The sequence below is a fragment of the Coturnix japonica genome, chromosome Z (genome assembly GCF_001577835.2).
Source record: "Coturnix japonica isolate 7356 chromosome Z, Coturnix japonica 2.1, whole genome shotgun sequence".
NCBI classification, from domain to species: domain Eukaryota; kingdom Metazoa; phylum Chordata; class Aves; order Galliformes; family Phasianidae; genus Coturnix; species Coturnix japonica.
In genome coordinates, this window is record NC_029547.1 from 24016224 (window position 1) to 24032345 (window position 16122).

Below are 16122 nucleotides of genomic sequence, written 5' to 3' on the forward strand. Positions count from 1 at the left end.
CACCTTAAAGTCTTAATACTTCATTACCCTTTTAATATTCTTAACACTTCAGTTAATCTTGCCTGATTTTTATTGTATGTGTTTTCATTTTTCCTTAATACAGCAGTAGTAAAAATCTTCTGTTGAAGCTGTTTGGAATTCTGGCATTGAGTCATCTTTTCTTTGAATTCTTAATTATCTCTCTTGATTCATTTTCTCTTACATCAGATTTTAAATTTATTTTATCTGATATTTGGAATCACAAAAGTAGTATGTTTTCAATTATTTTTTTTAGTTCTATAGTAATAACATCTTATGAGGATGTTGTAGTGGAATTACTAGTATTTGCAAATTACATTTATGAATGTATAGAAACTGCAAAAAAGTAGATCTTCATAATGGATAGCTTCCTTTGTTTTGTAATCTACATTGCCTTACCTGGATTCTGTGCAGTTGCTTTCAGTATCAACTAGCTACGGAGTAGTGAATGTGGCAGTAAATCAACTGTAAAATGTAACTACTTTGTGTGGTTGCATTTCACAAGTATTGGGCTAAAGGAATGTAGGTACTTGTGAAGAACTTATCCTTTCCAATCTACCATTTCAGCGGATGGACATGGACCGTCGTAGAGAAGATGCCAGAAACCCCAAGCGCAAACCCCGCTTAATGGAGGAAGATGAATTGCCATCCTGGATTATTAAGGACGATGCTGAAGTTGAAAGGCTCACATGTGAAGAAGAGGAAGAAAAGATATTTGGAAGAGGATCCCGTCAACGCAGGGATGTGGACTACAGTGATGCTCTCACAGAGAAACAGTGGCTGCGGGTAGGGTAACTCTTTCTTTGTTTTAAAGATGAAATTTATTTGTTTGTTCATTTATTTATTCATTTTTTCATTGAAAACTACAAAGTTGCACAACAAAAATAGGTAATGTCTACTTATCGCTGCTATTCAGCATTTGTAGGTGTGCTCTATCTAGCTATTTATTAAGTGGTTTAATTTAATGTTTCTAATAACTTGGAAGCATTCACAGAAGTCTTCTTTCCCACATGCTTTTCCTTTCGCAAGTCTTGGCTCTGTTGCGGTAAAAAAAAAATCTTGATAAGTGGTGTTACTACAATTCAAGACTTTAAGGAGGGGAATCTTGCGATTTTTGGCAAAATACACATACAATGAATTCTAATCCATATGTCTTTTCAGAATGGTAGTAGTCTGTTTGCTAAGAAGGATAAGAAATTATTTTCAGAACCAGCAAATTTGGTATCGTTAGGATTTCTAAAACATATTAACCAGCAAATTTGGATCTAAATTTCTAAAACATATTAATAAAGTACTGTGCACAAAATTAGTCTATATTATTTAAGAGATTTTTTTTATGCCAGTATGAATATAGTTTTTGTGTATAAAACTGGTTAGAAATCTTATGTACTTGAGTTATGGAAGTGATTGTGAGAGTGCACTCTGAGAGATGCTGCTAAGAGCTGATCCAGATTCATTTGCTGGATGTAAAGATTAGGGGAGCAAAATTTTGAATTACAAATCAAGAGCATGTTGACAAAACTAGAGAAGTCTGATAATTTGCATTTTCAAGTAGTATAGGAGAGAGACCTAGAAACATAAATTCCCATTTGGATTCTTCAACATTTAACTTTTCCTATACTGGATATGCATATGGTATAGCACTCCAGATCATTTTAAGCTGGTTATTTTTAGTGACTTAGATTTGCGTACTTCATGTCTTTGTTCCTCAAGTTTGTGAATTAAATTCTTTACTGTCAAAAATGTCAGCTCTTAAAAAGGTTGTTTGATCCATCTTCCTACTCAGGGCAGACTCAGCCAATCCTTTGTCACTTGCAGTAGATGTTCACCTGATCTGTTCTTAAAAGCTTTCCTGACAGTTTAAAACTGTACATGAAATATCTCTTAACTGTTTAGTTTCCCCTAATATTTTCTTCTAAATTTTCTTTTTGGACATCAAACTGGTTAGTTTTAGTTTTAATGACTTTGGTCATGTAGAACTGGGAGCTGTCCTTCCTTTTTGCAACAATTCCTTGTTGTAAAAGGTTGTTCTGTTTCTCTTTTAAGTCAGTTCTTAAAGTTAACAACTATTACTTACTTCCTTGTACATCCTGTTTTCACTGACTTTTCCCTTTCAGCTTTCCATGTGAATGCTGTTTTTCTATAAGTTTGGTTCAAAAGCTAGTTTTCAGAAATTTTTGAATAAGGAGGAAGATAAATTATTTTACATAACTTGTAGTATATTTATTCCTCAAAGTACAGTGTTTCATATTTTTAACAGAAAAGACACTGACTTCATTACATTTTTGATCTGTTGTATGTGCTTAATCATCCTCTGTGGATCTTGCCACTTTTTTAGAACCATGTATAGTAAAGTCGAGCCTTCATTCCTGCTGAAAGAATAATGCCCATGCATCCTTGTTGACAAATGTCCCATATATTATCACCAAAATCTTTCTGAATTATAAGCTTGTCCTCAGGTGAGTTTTGGACCCTGTCAGTTTAGTGTTCTTTAGTATTTCTAATGACACTGAAAAAACTGAAGAGCACTGGATTGACTGTGTGCTTCCATAGTTTTCTATGTGATAATGTACTATTAGGTATGCAGTTTCTGATTGTTACTGTATTTACTTCATAGTAATTGTTTCCATTATTTGCTTCTGAGACTCTTGTGTGAGACCACGTCAGAAGCATTGCTAAAGACTGAATTTAGACTGTTTTTCAGTGTGGCTTTTTATTCTTTTTTTAAAAAAAATTACCCCTTCTCCTCCTCTACTGAGTTGTTAAGTGTGCTCTCAAATCAGCTAAGTTAAAGCTGTGGTATATGTGGCATTACTTAAATGGTTGCTTAAATATTTTGAGTTCAGTCATTTTCTGGTGATGTCTCCATCCTTGAGAATGTGTTGAAATAAATGCAATTGTAGGTAGCAACTGTGACTGTTTTTCAGACTGTATTCACAGGAATCAGATATATATGCACTTCTATACTTGTTCAGAATAAAAAGTCTTTTCTGTTGAGTGGATACTGAAAATATAAATGAATATTTTTCTAAGGTTTTCCATCTTGTATGTGAGAAAAACTGTTCTTTATTACACCCATTTTCTTCTACCATCATTTGTCTTCTTCAAGAATTTTTTCAGTTTTTCTGAATTGACTGAACAAGAAGGTTGTAAAAAAAGAGACGATAATCCTGTACAACATTTTCAGAGTAATTTTTAAATAAATAAAATTGCTGTAGGTAGCAGATTTGTACCCCATGGTTTTGCCACTGTAACTTGTAGGAAAAAAAATGCACGAGATCTCTGCATACTGCAAAGAGATAGAATAGCTTGGATTGAAAGGGACCTTAAAGATCCATGAGCTCCAATCCCCTGCTGTGGGCACAACTGCCTCCCACTAGATCAGACTGCTCAGGGCCCTGTCCAGTCTGGCTTTACATAGCTACAGAGATGGGGCATCCACAGCTTCTCTGAGGAATCTATTTACTAGGAGCAAGGGGTGCCCTTGATTTTTGCTCTCTTGTAGCTGCTATTATAGCTTTATATCTGTCCTCTTCATTGGCCTTTGCAGAAGGCATCAGTCAGCAGGTACACTTTATAGTGTGGAGTTCATCTACCTGCTGCTTTTCAGCTAGAGTCTGATCCCTCTGCTGCTGTACCATATGCTGAATATTCCAGTTAAGATCCCACCTTCATAAATATACACATCATAGCAGATCCCTAAAGGAAGGATAACAACTCAAGGCCTGTGTGCATGCATGTATACTGTCAAATTATGTCAGCTCTGTCCTTATCAAGAGGTCAAGTACCTGAGTTTGGAAGCAAGAGACAAGATAATAACAAAAGCAGTAAGCGTGGACTTAAACAGTGTTGAGTGAGATTATGCTGCTGCCCTGAACTACCTGTAATTCAGTAACAGTTCAGAGAAACTGTAAAATTCAAACAGGCTTCATCACTAGCTGTCGCTGCAGCTTGCTGTTCTTTAACTGTTGGCATGACAACCACATTCCTTAATAACAGGAAGGAGGAGTTTGCCACCTGGTCTTAGGAGGCATGTATATTGTGGAAGTGTATTATGCTCTGGAAGATTCCATCACTGCACCGTTTCTATCAGGCCTGCAAAATATTGGATTTGTGGGCAGATTTACTAGAGTGCTCCTTTAAGGTTGGCCTTGCTTAGAATGAGCTTCCAGAATCAGAGGATTTTTTTCAGAGACCATGAAGTAGTGCATTTGACCTGCTGATCAAGGGGCACTTTCCTGTAAAGCTTATTCTTTGCCATCTGGAATAGTTATTCTGTATTGACCTTCATTCTAATAGCATTGACTTAGGCAGAGGCTTCAAGACAGCTCTTGTCTGACCATTACAGGTTATCTAGTAGTCATGTTTTTAGTCAGTCATTTCTCACTCTTGCTCTGTGGCTAAGTATTTGCATTCTTCTTGTTGTTCAGTTTAATTTCTGGCTAGGTGACATAATAAAGTTCTGTCCTTTGTTGTGCAATTGATTTGAAATAGCTTGCTTTGTTGGCCAGATCAGCATGTCTGAGTTCAAAATGAGCATTGTCTTTTCTGAGTCCAAAATAAGCATTGTTTACCTTCTGCAGATAGGCAGAATCCAAAAGGGCCAACTGTATCCTGGGGTTCATTCTGCGCAGCATAATTGTCTGCACAGAAAAAGTGATTGTCAAGTGACTGTCCAACTGTAGTTCGTATTGGTGCAGCCCTCTCTTTTGAGAACTGCTAAAAGCAGCTCTTAACTAATAAATGAAGCGTTTTAACAAATTACTGAAGAGGGAAGAAAAAAAAAATCTCAGAGATGATGATACGTTTCACCAGTAAAAGATTTATTTTAGGCAACAGAATGAGGGATTTGGAAGTGAAACACACATTACAGCCAAGGTATAAATACCTGCTTTATTTATTTTTCTAAAAACCTGAGATGCCAAGGAAAGCAGAACATCTCATAGTGTAGGACATAGAAGTGTTACACACTTTACTTATTTCAGTGTTTGTTGTGTTAACAGAATTTAGGAAAAGAGAGAGAAGTAATCTCCCCCACCTGCTCTTGTCACCCACCTGAAAGACTAAGTTTCTAAAGCAGATAACTTTCTTTGCCTCCCCTCCCCCCTCCTATGAAACATGATACTTGGTCAAATTAAACAAAACATAACAAACCTCTAAAAGCCATAGTAATGATGGTTGCATGATTCCTTTGTAATTGTCTGTCATCTGTACTGCTAAAAATAAGTTGTCCTGATTCAGAATTCTGAGTAAGTTAGAGGGGATACCAGTACAATTTTAAAAAAGGAAGAAAACTCTTCTCCTTCCAGTATTCCTCAGTAAAATGAACAGTCCTGAAAAGCTCCAGGGTTTTGTCTGTGCAGCAAATGTATGCATCTCTGTCATATGAACAAGATAAATGGGAAAAAATGACATATCTCAGTCTTGTTCGATTTTTCTTGAAAATGAATTACCTGTGAATCAGAAACCAGGAAACATGTATTTTTCTTTAACTGTTTCTCTCTGCTGGTGAAAACTGTCCGTAATTCATCACACATGAGTGGAGACGGTAGCAGGTAGCAAGGGAGACTTGTTTGCAGCCAGAACTCTTTTTCCATCTTTCACCTTTTTGTAAATAGTGTGGAAAAGGATGCTTCCTGTGCAAATTCCTATCTGAAGTTTTCTTGCATTTCTTGCTCACGCGTTGTGTTTCATAAACTTTCCTTTCATTAACAGGCTTGTTGAGAGATTCTTAAAATTCTTCAGTTGGGGTTTAGACATTGTTATGTTTTGGCAAGGCAAACTTCAAGGAATTGGGACCATTTCAATTAAAGAAGAATAAGCGTAATAACAACTTCATAGTGTGATTTTTTTTGTTTTGTTTGTTTGTTTTCTGGACAATTTAAGAAAATAATTATATTTAGAAAAATTGATTTTTTCCAGCCTAAATAGTTCTAAAGTAATATACTGAGTAATATAATATTATACAATAATATAGTTATAGAACACATACTGCCTCTTGATCACAGTCAGTTCCTGGTTTGTTTTTCTTTTCTATTTGAAATTACTTGTAGCGCTTCAATTAAATCAGTCTTGATAGATAGCTTCAATCATATTATATTTATTTATTTATTACCGTTGGTCTGTAAACAATCTTTTTCTCCTTATAAATTTTCCTACAATATTTTCATAGATAACTTTGCAGTGTATTTCTTAAACTACTTGCATCTTGTTCCATTCGTACATTTTGCTTCTGATTTCTTTATCAATATACTAAACAATCTGAAATTCACAGATTACCACACAGTTCAGAACAGCTACTAAGAACCCTTTCAGAATTACATTTTCTGTGTAACCATGTTCACATGCGAGGACAGCTGCGAAAGCAATGGCTCCTGTTATATTATGCCAGCCGACAGTGTCAGAAGCAGATGTTGGTGTTATGGCAGAAGAAGTTGAACTTTCACACCAGTAGTCTGTTACATGCTGTTACTGTGTGACAGATGGCAGCAGAGGGCCACTGTGACAGCCTGGCGTCTGGCATGGAAGTGCACACTAAGCAAAGGTGTGTCACTGAATTCCTCCATCTGGAAAAGGTTGCACCCATTGACATTTGTCGACACTTGCTGAACATTTATGGAGACCAGCCAGTGGATACAAGCACAGTGAGGCAGTGGTGGTGCATTTCAGCAGTGATAACAGTGGGTCATCTCCACTGGTGCAGATTGTTACATGCATGGCATACAGCCTCTGCTTCATTGCTGTTGAAAATATATAGCTAATGGTGGTGACTGTGTTGAAAAATAGTGTTTTTGTAACTAAGAATTTGCTCTATCAAATAGTGTTACTATGTGCTTTGTATTTGTTGTATTTTCCTTGAAAACAGGAAGCATTGCTTTTGGAGTGACCTATGTGCAGCATTTTGTAAGTCTATTATGTGCTGGCTTACAATCATCTAGTTTTGAATTGGAAAGCCAGACAGTGCCAAAGTGAACAAGAGTTGTTTGGTAGGTGATTTAGACTTTCAGAAGGACAGAGAGAAGATTTAAAAAAGAAACAAAAAATGACAACAAACCAAACCAAAGTAAGTCTTTCAGTAATAGACTAAGAGGTTGGTAACAGTAATTCCTGCCATATAATTTTTTTCTAATTTCTTTATTTCTTTCTTTCTTTGGATGAAGTTGGCTTGAACACCAGGCTGTTTCTTGAAATTAAATGTACTTAATAAGACATAAAGTACACATGTGTTTTAAATGGAAGCAGTAAGTCTTGCTTATTTTTGAAAGCCTGCAGAAGTCCACAAGAGTCTGTGATTGAATAGATATAGACCACAGTGTATAGATGATATTGTTTTGCCATGTAGTGTCTTAATGCAGGGAAATGTTTTTATTCTTAGCACTCCACCCAAAGGAGGCATATTCACAGTCAGTACAATATAACTAATTTAGCCCTTGCTTTTTGTCACTCAGTTCCTCCCAGCAGTGGAACTTACATTTGTGTCAATATAGTTTGCTATAACATGGAGGGACCTTATCAGTGCTGTCTTGGTGTGTTACTTTACTTAGTAATTGTCATATTAGAGGCAATGATTATACAGTAAGATACAAGTATTTATACTAGACCAAAAACAAAATACAGGTGAAATGAACAAATGAAAGCATTGCTTGTACAAAATTTTAAATAGATACTTTTTAAAAATTTTGGATGAGGCTATTTTAATAAAGGTGAGTATGTACTTGAATTATCATGTCAGGCTTCTTTTTCACATCAGTCTTTGAAATCAAACGCAAGGAATTTTTTCTATAATTTGCATTAATGTTACCCTTAATTTCCAATTAAAAGCATACACTTGGAGTTTCTGTGCTAATGATTAAGCAACTGTTTACAATTTTTAAGTGCAAAACAAAAAAAAGCTTTCTCTACTTCTCAAAAAGAAGCAGTTTTTAGTACAGTGAACATGGAGACATATAAACATTGGAGGAAAAATCAGAGTTCCTTATTTGTGTAACTCCAGCGTATCTGAGAAGACTTTTTATTGCAAGTTTGTGTTTTTGTAATAACAACATTTTGTTCTTCAATTTCTCACTTGTGTTGGATGAAGAATTTTTGGAATCTTCCTTATCTGTAGTAGAATGATTCATCAGTGAAAATAAATAAATGCTAGAAGCATTTACTAATTCTTTGCCTTGGGCAGATTTGAATTTATATGGTACTATGGTTCAGACTAAAAGTCAGAGTGGAAATTCGCTGCTCAGTGTTATCCAAAATTCAGTTAAAATAACTTTTCAAATCCTGTTTTTACCCCCAGATATTTAGTCTTTGCACATTTGATCTTACTGTATATCTATGCCCTTTTATTCAATTGAGAAATGTGGTGTAATTTTTCTTCTTCATAATCATTATCATTAATATACTGATCTCTGTGCTGTAATATAGTGAGAGCAATCTAGTTATGGAGAAGGAGGACTTCCTCTGAAGGGCTAGCAAATTATTCTGATGTGTGGAAGCTATAAAGTAGCCAGGTATCTGGAATGTCAGCATTGAGAAACTAAGCAGAACTGGATTTTGAAGTGATCTTCCTGGAGGACAAGTTCTAGGTTTGAAAGTTGAAGTCTTCATCAGCTGTCAGCCACATACTGAGAAACAGTATAAAATTAAGACAGGATATCAAGTAGAGCATAGAAGGGAAAAAATGGAGTTTGTATTGGAATATCACTGCAGGATTCAGATTATTTTGAAGAGAGAAAATGGTAGGTACCAGCAGAGAAGTGATGTTTTAGTGCTTTTGACACCTTAACGTATTGTAGGGTTCTTTCACTTCTTTCTGCTCTTCAAAATTGTTAAATGGGAACTTCATTTTGTAAAGCAGTATCCTCTTGTTAGTAAGTGCATCACTGATGGGCTTTTTGTTGTTAAGTTCTTAGCAGCTTTTACGTTTAGTTTCTCATGGTCAGTTGTCAGAACAGTGCCTTCCTGATTTCAGCAGGGACACAGTTGATTGTCTTCGGTGTGTGATACGATGCTGTGTTTTGGCTCCATGAGAAGAACATTGCTGATAACTCACCAATGTTTCAGCTGTTGCTGAGCAGTGCTGCACAGAGCCAAGGATGTTTCAGTTTTTCAGCTTCTCATACTGTCCTGCCAGTGAGGGTCTGGGGGGGGCACAGGTAGGAAGGGACTCAACCAGGGCAGCTGACTTAAATGGACCAAAGAGATACTACGTACTATGTGGTGTCGTGTAAAAAAAGGTATAACTGGGGAGAGTGGACTGGTGAGAGGCCTCTGCTGCTCGGGGACTGGCTGGGCATGGTCATGGATGAGCATGAGGTGAGCAGGTGCACTGTACATTAACTTTTTATATAGGTATACATTTATATTGTTGTCATTATAGTCATTTCTCTCTTTTTTTCTTCTTTTTTTCTGTTTTAGTAAATAATTTCTATTTTAATATGTGAGTGCTACTTTCTTTTTTTTCTTTTTTTTTTTTCTTTTCTTTTTTTCTGACTCCCTCCCCCATTCCACTGTGAGCTGGAGTAGTGTAAGCAAATAGCTGTTTGTTGCTGAGCTGCTGCTGGGTTAAACCACAAATGCATGTTATTTGCTGTCCCTGGAAAAGCTTGTACTTCAGAAAAGTTTGCATAGCTGAGCTGGTATTTGTGCATAGGGAATTTAAAAGTGAACATACTTCTGTTTGGTTATGTATTCAGGATTTTTAACACGTGTTTATCATCAATCAAGTATATTTATCATGTCTCCCTACCTCATTTTTATTACGTTTTCTGTGTTTAGTGTCTTTGACTGTTGGTAGTACCAGTGGCTTTCTGTATGCTTTAGTGTAGTCATACAGTAGTTATATCAAAGGAAACATAACTTTCTTGCAATGTTGTTTAGTATGAACATTAGAGACATACAGATCTGATACTATTCTCAGAACCTCCACTGACTGCATTCAAGTTGTTTGATTCCTGTAAAATGAGTTCAGAACTGTTCTAAGACCTATATGGTGCTTGACTTGTGGAAGATAGTCACAAAAAACCACAACACTGTAGCTCTTCATGTTTGCTCGGGTCTGTAGGTATTAGTTTAAAATGAGTTCAATAGTAGTGCTCAATAATGTGTTACATTTTCAAGAATCTGATTGGATAGCTTACACTGCTTATTTAATAACCTATTCTTCTAGTGGGGTTACAGATTGGTTTCCATTTTTATGTTTTCTGTGGGACTCTTTTAGCATAGTATCAGATTTCCTAAGTGCTTCCACCTCAAAACAGCTAAGATAGTTTCATTTAGAAAGAAGAAAGTGTAATTGCAAGCAACAATAGGAATGTTGACTGTCTAAGAAGCAACTTCTGCTTGGCCTCTAAAAAATCAACATTGTCTCTGTGTGGGTTCCTTTTTCAGATAAAGGAGGCTTGACTTCTTAATTTATGGCCAATATGTTCTTTCTTACAATTTTGATGCCCCAAGAAACTTAAGTGATTTTAGCTATTGAGAAAGGAAGTAGTTTTGTCCACTGTTTTGTGGACTGGGATACAGCACTAAGATTCAGAAAAGCTCAGAAGTTTTCTTACTAGTGGACTTAAAATGAGTCATGACATTTCCAGTGGCTGCTTCTTTGATGAGGTGTCCAGTCCTTTGCAAAACTGGACTCTATTAAATTATCACAGTACCACAGCTTTCTTTCAAAATAAAGGACTTGGGCTCATGTACTGTTTTGTCTCATTTCCTTAATAGAAGAAAGTTGTTAAAGTTCTATTTGTGTACTGTTTTCCTTGATTCTCTCACTGTTCACCTCACCAATCCAGAGGCACAGAGTATGCAGATGTGTGTGCCCTCTTGCACAATGCATCATCTGCCAAGAACTGGAGATTTGCATCTGAGATCTGTACTGTTAACATGAAATTAAAGGTTTGAAAGGGCATTCTCTTTGGCATGGAGCCTCTGTCCTAGAATAACAGTCTTTTATAGATAAGAGTTTTGATGGACTGTTTTAATAGATATTTTGTTGTATATGCATATGAGTAAGTGCATACATAGATCATAACACCTTTGCTCATATTAGATTATTGTGGGTTTTAAGCCACATCTAGGGCAGAAGAACTAGTAAGTTTTAAGTTTTATTTTAAATACTATAGTTTATATCCAAAATGTAGATTTACTGTTTAGGAATCGAGACAAATTAGTTGTCCCATTAACAACATTCTTGAGCTGCGTGTGTTTCTACTTTAGTTTGCAAGTTCTGTCAAAAGAAATTGCAATTTAAGCTGTGAGTTAAGAAAAATTGTCCAAATGTACATAGATGCACATACATTTTGAAAGCTGAGTATAATAATGAATTGGTTTAAGTACAGGAATTTTAGTATTCATTTGCAGGTCTGTGGTATGCTAGCAATCAGTTTACTACCTGCTTGTCACTAATTTTAAAAATAGAAGTGTAAGAGTTATTTTCCTGGGGTTTTATTTTTATTGTGAATTTTTACTTCATTGCTGAATGTATGGTGTTTTTTAAAAAATTATCTTTTTTCCTTCTCTCTTTTTCATTATTATCATTTTTTTTTTCAAAATCTCATGTAGTCTAAGCGAGAACTATATGTACAATTATAAAATAACATGGCTGTACTGTACTCACTCTGAGGTGATGGCAACACTTATTTTTTGGGAGCAGAACATTTAACAAGGAAACAAAAACATAGATTATTGTAATTGAGCAAATGCCAATTTTCTGGAAGACAACAAAATTATACCAAAGTTAACAAAATGATATCTTGTTTGTTTTTAACTTCTTGTCAATTATAGTAGCATTTCATCAGTTTCAGCATCCAAAACCTGATCTGCTCACTGCAGAGCAGAAGGAATACATTTACTGTGATAAATACCTCTTTAAAATGCATGCAACTGAATGTCGATTTAGTATCGTATGTGAAATTGTTTAATTTTGCCATTGCAGTTGAAATAGTCACAAGAATAAATAACTGCTCAACTAAAAATCTAATTTGGATGGCTAGAATAATGAAGGGAAAAATACGATAAGTAGTTGTCAATATTAAAGCAGGCTGAAGGAGGAAGGCTTCAGGCCTTGTGGTAGGTAGAATGAAACAGCAGATTTGAGTATCCACAATCCTTTCAGTATTAAATTTTCAGTAAAATAAAATTACTTGTATATGAAAACATAGCCTTTCCCCAGCTCTCTTTTTTTTCCTGATCAGCTGATGAAGAGACTAGCAGCTCGCTGCTTTGCTGGCTTGTTAATTTTATCCCCACTAACTGTGATTTCCGATAGCCGGCCTGCTGATAGTGGTAAGGTAAATATCCTTTTTCATTGCTGTCTTGAAGATTCAGTAGAACTACATCACAGGCATGTGTAGGTGTTTAACACATCAAAAGTCGGTGCTCTCTGTAATTCTATGTACAACTGAGTGCTTAAGGAGAGCAGTGACATTAACTGTTGACAGCCTTGCATGCTGTATTTATTATTAGCATTTCTAGCTTCCAAGATATGCAGAGAAATTTCTTTATCTTTGTTAGCTGCAGTGGTTTGTAGTGGGTGTCCTGCTTTAGCCAAATGAATATTAATGAATTTGTGTGTAGATTTTTTTTCATTCTTTTTTCTTCCTAACTCATCAGATCTCAAGCCTCCTTCATAATGGTTATCTGAGTGCTGTGGAAGCATGATGTAAATTGTCTTTTCATTATTAAGGCCTACTTTCAGGCTGTCCCTCAGGATTCTGTGTTCGTGTTTGTTCTGTGGATTTGCACATTGGAGAATGCATAGGAAACAGATACTGAAATCCCACTGGTGTTTTTAACATGCCAGGTTGTTCTGTGTTGCGCACCAGGTTTTGTTCACAAAACGTTTTTCAGGAGACATTGTACACAATTGAATGAAATTATGTCTGGGCTGTAATGACTCTTTTCATATAGATTGTTATGCTCACATGATCATAAATATTAGCCATGTTTGGTGCTGTGGAAAAATGAAGGTAATTGCCTTATGATTAGAGCTCTTTCAGCTTCGAGAAAGGATTGATTAGCATTTGCATGTTCTCCAGGCGATATTGAGAGGCAAAAGGGACAAATATCAACAGCAGTTATGTTCTGAGAAAGCATTAATCAGAAAGACTAGTTTTAGGGTTCTTTTCTTTTTTTCTTTTTTCTTTTTTTTCCCCCTTCTTTTCTTAATAACAGTTCCTTTATGACCTAGGGTTTTTTTCTTCCTTTTTTTTCTTCCTTTTTTTTTTTTTTTTTTTTTTTTTTTTTTTTTTTTTTTTTTGGAGCGGGAAGGGGGGTCTTTCCCAAGGCAAGAAAAGTTCAGCTTCTTTATCACATGGAACTGTTAGTCATTGTGTGAGCAGATTCCTTTTTTTTCCCTTGTTTTTTTTTGTTTTGTTTTGTGGGGGTTGTTTTTTTTGTTTTTGTTGTTTTTGGTGGGGTTTTTTTTGTAGCAGTTTGGATTTTTTTTTTTTTTTGTTTTTGTTTTTAATCTCTCTGTATGGTGTTGCTGGGTCTGATTAAAAGCATACATCCAGGTAAAGGAAACTGTTTTTTTTTTTTTTTTTCTGTGTGGTGTTCTTTTTTTTTTTTTTTTTTTTGCATCCCATGCTATGAGTGCTTTTTACTGCAGAGCACTGTATTGTCAGTTCTTCTGGCTCTTTTCTTAGATACTATTGTAGAAGAAAATTATATACTTAATAGTTGGCTTTAATGCTTAGATGATTTGTAAGTCACTTAAACTATTTGGAAGAGAATCTGATTCTTATTGTTACTGCGTAAGTTAGCTGTGCATTGTTTGTGTGAACAAAGAGCTGTGTGTGATCTGGTTTTGGGAGCAGAGTGTAGTGTAGATTGTCCTGGTTGAAATCAAGCAACATAAAATTCTGTTCTGTGTGCAACTAAATAATCAAGAACTGCCACTGATGTAACAAACAACTGTTTCCTGTATATTTACTGACACAGTACCACAGGCCCTCATTTTCTGTGAAACTGTGACATGGTGTGAAATTTAAGGTTCAGATAAATATTTATTTTTTTAGAGAACTGAGGGATTTTTAGAATGAATTAGAGTGTAGTGTGTCTTTGCCAGCAACTCAGTTTTTCGTTGAAGTCTTTTTATACGAGGAAACTTTTCATATAAGTAAACTGAATACTTAGAGTCGCATTATCTGCATCCTTTGGGGTTGCACTTATGCTTTTAAATATAGTCTCTTATTTCTTTTTGCAATACATCCTTTGTTTTAAAGTTGTACTTTTTGAATCCATGACTTTCAGGCAATCGAAGACGGCAATTTGGAAGAAATGGAAGAGGAAGTCCGGCTTAAAAAGCGGAAGAGACGAAGAAATGTGGATAAGGATTCTGGGAAGGATGATGGAGAGAAAGCAAAGAAAAGAAGAGGCAGACCTCCTGCAGAGAAGTTATCACCTAACCCACCCAAACTGACAAAACAAATGAATGCCATCATTGATACGGTGATAAACTACAAAGACAGGTGAGCACTCTGTCTCTCTTTTCCCTCCACCTTCCTGTCCTGCTTCAGTTTTATTTTCAGTCTTCAGAATGGTTTACTTACATTGTGTTTCTGAAAAGTAATTCCTTGTAGGGCTTGGTCCTGGAAGGCTTGATCCTCCTTAATCATGGAATTGCATAGCATCATAGAATCATAGAATGGCCTGGGATGAAAAAGGAACTACGATGATCATCTAGTTTCAACCCCCCCACTAGACCAGGCTGCCCAGAGCCACATCCAGCCTGGCCTTGAATGCCTCCAGGGATGGAGCATCCACAACATCTCTGGGCAACCTGTTCTGTTGTAAATGGAATGTAGAGAGTTCAATGTAGAGAGTTTAAATTTTGAAGACCCACCTGATAGGAAGTTGTGGAAATAAAAAAGATATTTTAAAAAAGCAAAAAATCTGGTCATCAAACCATTTCAGTATCATAAAATAATAAATAGCTTAGCCTAAGGAATAAACGTAGGTTCTAAACCAAAATATGACTTGAAGAATTTTTTACTTGGCAGGTTTCTGAATTGAAAATCATCTTTGCTTCAGGAGGAGGAAATTGAGTTGTTAGTTAATAGCACCTTTGAATCAGATTTGTTTCAGGAAGTTGTGGTTTTGAACTCTGCTTTTTATCTCACAAAACTTAGTATAGCCTTCTTGTTTATATATCTTCTTAGCAATACGTTGAATTACATGCATCATAGAAAGGCTGATCTTAGTTAAATTAGTATGTAATGCATTCAGAAACAATTGTGAAGTATTTGCATGACACACAACAGTGTAACAGTACAATTTTTGCATGTAGGGAAACATGCACTGACTTCAAATGGCACATTGCACTTCTTCCTTTTTGCAGCTTCTGTTCTAGATATGGCTGCAGAAATTTAACTTAGGTAGTATTCGGTGAAAGATACAGAGCCTGACTTCTTTGGCACAGTAAATGTTGAAGTGAATCATTCTGTTATCTGTGGACTCTCTGGTTGTCAAAGGTTGTTGTATTAGAAGAGGACACACAGCAGTGAACAGGATGAGCAGGAAGCTGACTACAAAGTCAGTATATTCATATATAGTATACTCATCTCATGACAGGATCAAAATGAGCAGTTGATGTGCGCTTGCAGCCCAGAAGGCTAGCTGTTTTCTGGGTTGCATCAAGAGAAGTGTGACTGGCTTCTTGTGAGTCCGCACTTGGAGTACTGCTTCCAGTTCTAGGGCCTCCAACACAAGAAGGACATGGAGCTGTTGGAGTGGGTCTGGAGAAGGGCCATGAAGGTGATCTGAGGCGTGGAGCACCTCTTCTATTCAGTGGTAGATATCCAACTAGTTGTAAAACACTGTTAAAGAGCTCTATGCAAGCCAGTGAAGTTAGCATTGAGGTCACATCCTCATGGAGGCATTTCCCATTTAATAAAGCAAATAGTAGAAAAATAGGGAAAAAATCAGTTCTTATGCACTGTTAAAATCTCCAGCTCTGTTTGGACACTTTGTAGTGAGAACTGTTGAGGACTTATCAGACTCATGCTACTACCTCCTTTCAGGCTGCTTTGCTTTGGATTCCACTCTTGGATTATGTCCTTTAGGCTCTTCTTTGTGTTGATAAGTGTTTATCTTATGTACTGCTAAAACAAA

At 36.1% G+C, this 16122-nt stretch overlaps 1 protein-coding gene across 6 annotated transcripts in view; it reads left to right on the plus strand.

Annotated features, from left to right (window-relative positions):
- SMARCA2 (SWI/SNF related, matrix associated, actin dependent regulator of chromatin, subfamily a, member 2) overlaps positions 1–16122 on the plus strand; it is a 99911-nt gene that overhangs the window by 68449 nt on the left and 15340 nt on the right. For 4 of the 6 annotated variants that reach the window (XM_015848900.1, XM_015848899.1, XM_032441518.1 and 1 more), the window contains 2 exons: positions 586–804; positions 14263–14480. In XM_015848900.1, the coding sequence (XP_015704386.1) occupies positions 586–804; positions 14263–14480 (437 nt within the window). Of the gene's footprint in view, positions 1–585; positions 805–9183; positions 9325–12191; positions 12300–14262; positions 14481–16122 lie in introns of those variants that run through there. The other 2 variants (XM_015848902.1, XM_015848903.1) reach the window with 2 other exon arrangements.